Source organism: Taurulus bubalis, assembly GCF_910589615.1.
Source record: "Taurulus bubalis genome assembly, chromosome: 1".
NCBI classification, from domain to species: domain Eukaryota; kingdom Metazoa; phylum Chordata; class Actinopteri; order Perciformes; family Cottidae; genus Taurulus; species Taurulus bubalis.
In genome coordinates, this window is record NC_136589.1 from 12,999,695 (window position 1) to 13,009,956 (window position 10,262).

A 10,262-nucleotide genomic window follows, 5' to 3' on the forward strand; every position below is an offset into this window, starting at 1 on the left:
TTGGAGACTTTGGCTAATCCAATTAGAATGATTAAAGAATCAGGTAAATTGATAAATTGATAGAAACAGCCAAGTCTGACACTGACCTTCACCTATCTTAACGCCTTTAGCTGAGATGTTTCATGAAGCGCCCAGGTAAAAAAATTTAAAGCAGCACATTTGAAGTTTTTAAGACTAAATACTCAAAACTGCTGACAGAGACAAAGGATAAAGACAGCAAAGTGTCTCTAAACCAATTGGGACGGTTCCAGTAAAAGCCTTGAACAAACATTTACTGGCTGGCAGCATCAGTTGCAGAGACATGAACAAAGTTGTTTTCCTTTTAAATCGGATGCATGATTGATCTAATTGACAACAATAAGAACCATTTGACAAGACAAGAGTAAGTGCAGTTTGTGGACCCAAACAGAAGCTTCAGCATGATTTCACCATGTTTGTCTCAAGCAATAATAGAAACGCAAACAATGGATCTTGGCTAATTATTGAGGAAGCTGTTCTTTAATTTCAAAGAGGGATGAATGCGAGACGTAAACAGGTGACCAACTTAAAAAATGCCATAACTCGTAGACGCAACAGCCCAGGTAGTCCAATTTAGGCGTAAGGAAGGTAACTGTTGCTTAACATGACTGGACATAGCAAGAGAGCGCTGAGCAGAGCAAAACATTCATCAGCTTCTATTTTTAGAAATGATTTCCATAAATTGTGTGTCTGACCGTTGCAACACAAGTGGACTGGCACCATATCAACCGTAATATTACTGCACTTTTAACTGCCCTCCTTGAATGCCTTTGGTTGCTTTATCATCTCTTAAACCTCTCGCTGTACACTGAATAAATAAAGTGTCTTGTTTTTTGATATTTTACTTCACTCACTTCATGCAAAAATATCTTGGTTACCCGTACAGCATAGCACTCCATTTTTTAAAAACATTTATTCTTCATGTTGCAACTTTTGTTGCTTTATAAAGCATACACTCTGTTTTATTCTCAATTGTGTACCTAGTACAGCACTTTGAATGTCTTCAGATGTCTGTCGTAGTTCCATTTCATGTTTTTCCTGCTGCTAAAATAAATTTCCTCTTGTGGAACAATAAAGATCTGAAATGAACTTTGTTCTATCACAAACTTTATTTAAATGCTGTGTAAAGGACCTTGTGAATGGAGGTCGAGATTAAGAGCAGACTATCCATCTAATACGTTGAAACGTCCCATTTTGGGCCTAAATGTCTATACAAAGAGAACCCTCCTGACCTCTGCTTTTCCAGCTGCTCTCAGTGAGAGCATCAAGCCCTCGGCCAGGTGTTCCCCACACCCCAGACTTGGGGTACCCATTGACCACAGACAATACAGACAAAAAAAGAAAAAAAGAAATCAGTATTCTGCATCTGCACATTTGAGCAGCTTATGAAATGCAAGAAAACCACGGCTCAGCAGTAATGGAGCTCGTCTAGAACTATAGTGTCTTGTAAATTTCATAAAGAAATAATAATAAAACTGGCCTTTATCAAGTAAGTTTCACCACACACACACACACTCTCACACACTCTCTCTCACACTCACACACACACACACACACACACACACACACACACACACACACACACACACACACAGCTTGTTTTGTTGCGTTCTCCAAGCATCCTCTGAGTCAATTATCCCGGTGGCCGAGGTTTGACAGCTGCTGCAGCCAAAGAATCCCTCTCAACTAGTCACATGAGAAGAGTTTCATCCTTTACACCATCCCAGTTCACTCACACTTTTTTAGATGCATTGTGTCCATCCCCCAAACACAATACTGCTCCAACATAATCATATTTAGGTCTCCAATTGCTTTTTGAGCTTTTTTTGTGTGTAAAAAACTCTTATCCTCGTCTTTGACCCTTTACCTATGCATTATAGTCATGCCACATATTCTTACACCACATTGCATGTCTTTTTGCTCTATTTTGCACAGGCAAAAAAAAAAATAATTCCACATTGACTTCTTTGCTAAGTGCATTCTACATCACTTATTTATGACATGATGCTATTATTTTGCCCACACTGCCCAAAATATCTTTTTTTAAGTTACAGGGGTTTTCCCAAACTTTTAAGGATTTTCAAAGCAGCTGTGACAAGAAAGAGCAAGTCAAATAATAAGTTACATAGTAACGTTACACCGTCTCACGTGACCAGTTACTTAGTACATGAGTGTCCATTTAGCATCACTAATGTCTGAATGAACTTACTACAGGAAATAAAACTAGTTCAACTAGTTCAACTAGATAGTTAGTCACAGAGGCGATCCACAGGGAGGCTCCGCTAACCGCCCTGGTTTATCAGCAGGCATGTTGGGAGGAAATTGCTCCAAAAGCATCTCAATGTTTGTTTGTTTGAACTGTGAGAGAACACAGAAGAGGAAGTAACAATTTGTATATAGTCAAGTTTGCCGAAAACACTCACCAACGTCTGAACTCGGACGGCAGTTGGCTCCTTTTTTTCTTCTTCTTCTCCCAAATGAAGTTCGGTGACTCACGTTGACTCGTGAAACGTTGGAATAAAATAAACGTTCACAACATTTCTCCCGAAGTCGCGTCGCGGTTTTCCTCGCAGATAAAAATATCCTTTCACCAGAACGATTAGTTTCACGGTGTATTGTTTTTTTTTGGGAGGGGGGCTCGTTTTTATGTCCAGAAAAGCACCGGAGAGTGTGGCGGACGCTTTGTGTGCTCGCTTGTGTGTCTCATCCTCCTCCGGCTCGTAGCGGATTTTGAAAAGCGGCTGGAAGAGGAAGGGGCGGTGCGCGAGCGCCTGAGTGGCCGCGGCCCGGCCCCCAGCGCGGCTAAAGTAGTGTCGTGCTCGTTCTCAAGACAGGGAGAAAGGCTCATGAGAAAGTCCAAAGTGAGACCTGTAAAGTGTTTATTTTGTCTAACCAACAGTCCATACTATGGAAGCCCATTTATACCACTGTGATAAAACAAAAAAATTAAGATCATGTAAGTTAAGTCATAATTATGAGATACTAGCTCATAATTTTGATTCATTATCTTATGAGAAAGTAAGTCGAATTGTTTATATCGTAAGTCATACATATGAGATGTTCAGTCATAAATATGAGACAGTAAGTCATTTTGAAATAGTATTAAATTATGAGATAGTATCTCGAAATTATGAGACAACTATCTCATAATTTCGATTTACTAATATCTCAAAATGATGATTTACTATATCATAATTATGACTGAACATCTCATAATTTCGATATTATAATACAACACAATTAAGGGCCACTCTTGATTACGAATACTTTCAATTTTGACATTGTTCGATAAAACAGCAGCAGCAGCTATTGAATGCAGGACGTAACAGAGTGGTTCCACACGTGGTATCACTCCTCCCGCTGCTGTGTTCAAAGAACTTCAATACCCAGAGTGCCTTGCAGCTGGGTGTGTGTTCCATTTCGCTGTTTGGAGCGTTTGGCCCGGTGTGAACCAACCGCATCACAGAGGATTAGTTAGTTTCAGTTGCACGTTGATCTCCTTGCCTTCGTGTCTCCCAACGTCCATGCTGTCAGGACGGAGGCTCGAGACCAGGAAGAGGGAGCACGCTGAGTCTGTTGCTGCAGAGAGGAAGTACTCGGCCCTGACGCAGGAATGAAGAGAGCTGCGTTGTTTGTGGTCGCTGTCTACGCCTCAGCGCCTCTCATCCTCTACCTATTCCCCTGGATCCTGGGCCATATCATATATTCCCACTTGTGTAAGTAATGCGTGTTTTCCACTCAGCACATGATTGATGGAGTGGTGGGGGGCAGCATAATGCTTAGGTAACCAAATGGGTCACCCGCAGTGTTGTCGTTACATTGTGAGTTGTGTGTAGTGTTGCACACTGTACTGCAGGTGGCACCTTGCATGGTAGCATCTGACCTCTGCGTGCGCGTGTGTGTATGATGACATAGTGTAAAATGCTTTGAGTAGTTGGAAGACCATAAATGTCCATTTGCCATTTACTATTCTCATTATGAAAATTGTACTAATTTATATGTTTAAAGGTTCAATAAATAGACAAGACCCCTACACCTTCAAAGGTTCACTATTTGTTTTCATATATTACAATGGAGTCACAAATGTATTTATGTTTCAAATTATAGGTAAAGATATTGGTCCTTACGTTTCTAAAATATTAGATTTATTTAAAATATGTGTTGATGATGTTATATTGTATAATACACAATACAATATCATCAATACATATTTTCATAAATCTAATATTTTGGAAATGTAAGGACCAATCTCTTTACCTATACTTTGAAATTGTATTATATTGTATTGACACAATCTGAAATGATTCAATACGATTTACTACGATACAATGACAATTATATGATTCAATCTGATACGATATGACACGTAACAAAGTAATAATACTATACAATATCCTACAATGCGATACGTTACAATGATAATACAATGCAATATGATTTGATACTTTGATGGGACGTGATAATAATACGATCTAAATACTACGCCACACTGACCTTGAGCGCTCTTGCCCTCCGCAGTGAGGTTTCCATTCCTTGTGGACCTCAGCAGACCTGAAGCCGTGCTGAACCACACATGCAACTTCTACCTCGACACGGAGGAGGGCGTCTCAGTGGGTGTCTGGTAGGTCATTGGCGGCCTCCTGTTTTGTCCTTTGAAGTGCATCCGTACTTGAAAATACCACGAGCATGTGCATAATGTGCATATTCGGTACAGGTGGCTCCTGAGTCAATAGAACTTAACTGAGTCAGTTAATCTGCATGAGACCACTCAAAAAACACACGCCTCCCTCCTCCCTCACTCTCTGTCTTTGTGTCTCTTAGGCATACACTCCCTGCCAGCCAATGGGACGAGGCCATGGGGAGAAGCCCCGAGTGGTACCGGGAAACTCTGGGAGACGGCCGCCCTGTTATTATTTATCTCCATGGGAACTTGGGGTCCAGGTGGGATGAAAGCTGCATATAGGCACCATTGAATTGATCCTAATGGGGTCTCGTGGGTATCACGTGACTACTCAGGCCCCCTGGGTTTATCCACAGCTGCAATTAACACATCAGAGTGGGTCAAAGTAAATGAGTTTTGTTTGTTTGTATTCATTGCTCTCATGTCATTTCTGCAGGGCCATACATCACCGAGTGGAACTGGTGAAGGTGCAGTTTCAAAGTTTTTTTTTCAGTCTTGATCAGTTTTGACTTTCAGCGCCGTCTCAAATTCTGATTTTTGTGTGTTGCAGATTTTAAGTGCTGCAGGGTATCATGTCTTATCTTTGGACTACAGAGGTAAGATGCTGATCGTTGCTCATCATGTGGTTATGTTCTTGCTCAATAAAACCCTGTATGTTCTTTAATAGGGGACCCTAGGTGTTCTACAGCTCATTTTACCTGGATATGAATACCAGACCCTACTGTCCTTGATCTCTAACTCCTTGCCTTTTAAAATTAAATAAATAATAATAATTCATTATGATTTAATTTATTTTCTGCATACATTTTCCACAAGGTAGCCGGTTCGATCCCCAGTCCCCCCATTGCTCACATGTCGAAGTGTCCCTGAGCAAGACACCCAACCCCTAACTGCTCCCCGGGCGCCTCACAGGGCTGCCCACTGCTCCCTATCCAGGGATGGGTCAAATGCAGACAAGAATTTCCCCGAGGGGATTAATAAAGTGCATGTTTCTAAATGGTATCAAAAGTCAAGAGTCTGAGCAAAAAATGACTCCTCAATTGCTCCCCGAGTTTTTTAATTGTATTGTTCGGTGCCTTCCTATCATCCCCCAGAGTAATACTTCAAATAATTTGAAAGGTTAAGACCTAAACCATCTAAATCTGCAATAATAATCACAATAAACACAAGCATTGACATGTTATGAAGCATATTCAGTCCAAACACCATATTTTTCGGTTCAGAAATTGAAAAATTACGTACTTTGACCTGAATCTTGCTCGCACCACAACAAACTTGGTATGTAACTGACCGTCTCCTTCCGCATGTACCATCTAACATGCTTTCAGACCAGTCTGAGGACCAATGAGGTCGCAGGACCTTGTTGGTCCTCAGACTGGTCCGCTGTTGTTAGGGGTGTTTTAGTGTTTTAGTACAACGTTATATTCGCTTAGTCATGTCGAGGAGCTTACATAATTATTCAAATGTACCGATCTTTTTATTATTATTATGTAAACCGACACGTATCTTCTCACAAGGGTTACAGTACTTTAGCAATTTAAATTAATTAAATCGGAACTGTGGATGAGGAGATAGCACAGTTTTAGTTTAAAAAAAAAACACACCCCGTGTCATTTCCGTGATATCAGAAGAAAGAGTGTCGGGTTTATAAGGTTAAGGGGTCCTGGATTTGTCCTCATTTTGTGAGGATTACTCATAAACCTGTTTGAGAGAGAAATGCTATATTTAATGTTATATATTATTATTACACACACACTGACTGCAGTGATGAAGTATATTGTTTATTGAGGTCTGAAATAGAGTAGATGTCATATTATTGGAGTATTGTTCGATATAATATATCATTTTGAGGTTTGTCTCCTGATAAAGGTTTCGGAGACTCCACTGGGGAGCCAAGTGAAGCTGGGATGACCAGTGATGCCCTCTTCCTATACCACTGGGCAAAGAAACGAAGCAGAGGAGGCCCCGTGTGTCTGTGGGGACACTCACTCGGCTCCGGGTCAGTAACGTCCACTGTGCATGAGCCAACAGTAGATATTCAACAGAAAATACCACGACAGTCTAGAAAGATTAGACATGTGAAAGACGTACTCTTTTTTTTCTTCTTTTCTTGTAGGGTGGCAACTAATACTGCAGTGAAAGTCCAAGAACAAGGTGGGTGAGAGACTTTAAAGGTCACAGTGGACCCACACAGGTGATTTCAATCATTTGGACTGATTAGATGTCTCAGGTCTGTGTGAGCCAGAATATCTTAAACAACTACATGAGAAAAAAAGAAGAAAAAAAATCACAAACTTATTCTACAATACAATATTTTACAACATGAAGTCAATACATATTGCATTTAATAGCTTATCCATCCATATCCCTCTTTGTATTTTATTTTTATTTATCCTGTTTCTAATGTTTGTTACTTTCTTGAACACATCAGGGTCTGTTCTTGATGCTTTAATCCTCGAAGCTGCATTCACAACTATTGGAGAAGTTGTCGTCAACTATCCACTCACTAAGGTGAGTTGGTACATTTATGTCTGTCTGCAGCCGCTCAGGGTGTTTATGAAAACACACTTTTTCTTGTTTCAGAAGAATGTGCAAATACTAAAAGTTTTTTTCCTTTGTGGGAAAAAAGATGGTGAGTTTTAAGTAACACTGGGGATAGAGAGCTGGGATGACTTGCAATAAAAGTCAAAGAGGGCTGGATTTGAAGTTTAATTCATAAGTAAAGTAATACAGCCTCAAATAAAACAATCTAATTAGATACTATGTAGACATGTTTACCATGTTGAAATCATTTGGCGCAGCTCATTTAACACTTCACGTCACTGGCAATGAAAGATTTTCAGTTTATCTCCATCTCTACAGAGATACAGCCACAAAGTTGAAACCACATGACTATTTCTATTCTGCAAGTATTTGTATGTCAACTGTATACACAGGAAATTGCTAAATATTTCTCCACACTTTGTAATCCATGTTCCTCTAGATATACATGTTCCTTCCGGGATTTGAGGGCTTGCTGAGGAGCATCGTGGAAATGAACAATATTGTGTTTGCTAGTGATAAAAAGTAAGTACACCTTGTTTTTTTCCCATTTTGTAGGGTTTTCAAATGATAAAATGGTGCCTAAAATATTTTATTCAGATCATGAAGTCCATCTCTGACTGAATGTTTCCCCCACAGTGTGAAGGCCCTGACCTGCCCTCTTCTTATCCTGCATTCAGAGGATGACGACATTGTACCGTATCACATGGGTCAGAAGGTACAGTCAGTGTTTATGAACGCTTCCTTTGATTCTTTATTTAATTTCCTAGTGGGTGTTGCTGCTTCCTTGTTGAATTACTTTGTTTTTTCGTCTCCAGCTGTACGAGATAGCGCTCCAGGCTAAGAAAAAATATAACACAGATGTTCACGTTGAAATGATCTCCTACAGTGCAACTCTTGGATTCTCCCACAACAACATCTACTTGGATCCCAATCTGGCAAATGTTGTCGGGTAAGTTTTGTAAAACATTTTTGAAACAATTAATGTCTATTAAGTTTTGTGTGTTTTCCCCCCCTTGTAAACCCTGCATTAACCAAAAACCCCTTCAGGAAACAAAAGGAAATAAATGCAATGTGTTTTGGTTGCAGGAAATTTCTACAAACCCTGAGGCAGTAGATCATCTCTTCCTCCTCCAGAGAAATAACAGATTCCGACTGATAGATTTATTTTTCAAAAGAAATGCATGTGCGTGCTCTAAAAGAAAAAAAAAGCACTGATTTACATTACACAATACGCTTCGACTAAAACACTGGGACAAAAATACTGTAGATCACAAATTAAGTAGGTTTGCATCTTTCATTAACCAAGTTGTACTGATCCGGACGCACATGCATGTGTGCACCAGTCTGCCTGCTGTAAAGACCGGCTTTGTCACTCAGAAACTGCAGCATGAAGTGGCAGGAATGTAACTTAAAAATCTGTTTAGTCAGCTGCTCCGTTGCCAACATCCTACTGAATTCCTGAGATGTTAAATATGATGGAATGATCTGACCTCGCTCTGAGTTTTCTGTATGTGTTGGTGCTGAAGGACTGTAACAGACATTTCTGTAATGCAAGTACTGTGACTCAGGTGCTTTGACAATAAAAATAGTTCAGAAAATTTAAACAAGTGCAGATGTGATTTCTGAAACATTAAAAAAAAAAAAAAAAAAGGTTCAGTGACGTGTCGGTTGAGATCCAGAGGGACGCCTCACATTTTCTTCAGCGCTCTGGCCGTTTCCTCGATGGCCTCTCGCGGCTCGTTCGGAGGTGGGATCTTCAGGTCGGTCGGCGTGACGCCCCACACCTCGGTGGCGTACTCCGTGATGGTTCTGTCGCTGGAGAACTTCCCCGTGGCAGCGATGTTCCTGATCACCATCTTTGTCCATTCCACTGGATTCTTTGAGAGAAGAAAAAATGTATATAGGTTTTATATCTATTGTTGAATTTCTTCTTCTGTAGGTTGGTCGTCTTTGTTATAATTCTTCACGTACATTTTTTTTCTTCCTGCTTGACGATTTTATACGTTAGTTCTTCATTTTGAGAGTTTTAACAATTATTGCAATAACTGCTACAAAAAACCCCTCAAATGAATAGAAAAAGCAAAATTAAAAATATTACTGAAAGAAAGTCAAAAGAAAATAGGCGAAAGTGACAAAAGGAAAGACAAAAATAAAAAGAGCTAAATTATTCTCCTGACCTATACACATATTGCTCTTTGTCCTTGTAACCTGAATGTGAATTCACTACTTGTGTCGGGTTCCTGAAATTAATTTGGGTTACCGTGGTGATTTAACCCCGTTTAAAGTGAGCCAGCTCGGTGAAACATGAACTATTAAACCCAAAGAAAGCGCTCACCCACTAATCTAACTGACAAACACAGGCCTTGGGTCTGCCGGAGGGAGACGTTACCTGATAGAGCTTGCTGACTTTCTCTTGGCTTTTGACGTAGTCCTCAAAGTCCGCAAACACTTTGAAGCTGAAGAAAGAATAAATACATCAAGTCTGACAACCTGAACTCCATAAAACAGTTAAACAAGTCTACAGAGGTTTGACATCCATCATAAGAAGAACAACATATTGTTGTCATGACAGCATCAGCAGTCCTGTGACCTTTGCTTCTCATATAAAACTTAAAAAAAAAAAAAATCAAGCTTTAATTGATACTAGAGTGGAAAGTGAAACACATACATACATACATACATATATTGCTCACCGGTCAAATTTTAAGAGCATGTCGGTGATGTCTTTGAAAAGGTCTGGATTTTTGGGGCTGAAATATCCACTCATGATCTGATCCATCACATGCTTCAGCTCTGGGATTCTCTTGTAGTATGACATGGCATCATATCTAAAAGAGAAGAAAAAAAAGAGGCACAAGTTAATATTGTTTTGACAACATAAAAGAGCCATACAATGCACACACACACACACACACACACACACACACACACACACACACACACACACACAGTTACCCCATTTTGTCCATTGCAGCCACGTCCTCCACCCTCATGCCGAAAATGAACAGGTTCTCCTCTC

The 10,262-nt window shown here is 40.0% G+C and overlaps 2 protein-coding genes across 4 annotated transcripts in view; one reads left to right on the forward strand and one right to left on the reverse strand.

The window, feature by feature from the left end:
* Positions 1 to 3,583: 3,583 nt before the first annotated feature.
* LOC306735939 (lysophosphatidylserine lipase ABHD12-like) lies at positions 3,584 to 8,465 on the forward strand. The gene is made up of 12 exons (XM_079217511.1): positions 3,584 to 3,734; positions 4,537 to 4,639; positions 4,840 to 4,959; positions 5,136 to 5,166; positions 5,250 to 5,295; positions 6,569 to 6,698; positions 6,816 to 6,853; positions 7,131 to 7,210; positions 7,683 to 7,765; positions 7,880 to 7,958; positions 8,059 to 8,192; positions 8,330 to 8,465. The coding sequence occupies exons 1-12, from the start codon at positions 3,632 to 3,634 to the stop codon at positions 8,355 to 8,357; spliced, it is 975 nt and encodes a 324-aa protein (XP_079073637.1). The 5' UTR covers positions 3,584 to 3,631; the 3' UTR covers positions 8,358 to 8,465.
* Positions 8,390 to 10,262, reverse strand: part of pygl (phosphorylase, glycogen, liver) — a gene marked incomplete at its 5' end in the record, with an annotated part of 10,226 nt that continues 8,353 nt past the window's right edge. For all 3 annotated transcript variants that reach the window (XM_079217486.1, XM_079217485.1, XM_079217484.1), the window contains 4 exons: positions 8,390 to 9,120; positions 9,633 to 9,699; positions 9,937 to 10,071; positions 10,199 to 10,262. The exon at positions 10,199 to 10,262 is cut by the window's right edge and continues 144 nt beyond it. In XM_079217486.1, the coding sequence (XP_079073612.1) occupies positions 8,932 to 9,120; positions 9,633 to 9,699; positions 9,937 to 10,071; positions 10,199 to 10,262 (455 nt within the window). In that variant the 3' untranslated portion in view covers positions 8,390 to 8,931. The remainder of the gene's footprint in view (positions 9,121 to 9,632; positions 9,700 to 9,936; positions 10,072 to 10,198) is intronic.

Excerpts from the sequence above, each read along its gene's own strand:
- LOC306735939 (XM_079217511.1), top strand. The coding sequence starts at position 3,632 with ATGAAGAGAGCTGCGTTGTTTGTGGTCGCTGTCTACGCCTCAGCGCCT. Across the intron at positions 3,735-4,536 it reads TATCATATATTCCCACTTGT|TGAGGTTTCCATTCCTTGTG; the intron begins GTAAGTAATGCG and ends TGCCCTCCGCAG. Across the intron at positions 5,296-6,568 it reads CTTATCTTTGGACTACAGAG|GTTTCGGAGACTCCACTGGG; the intron begins GTAAGATGCTGA and ends CTCCTGATAAAG.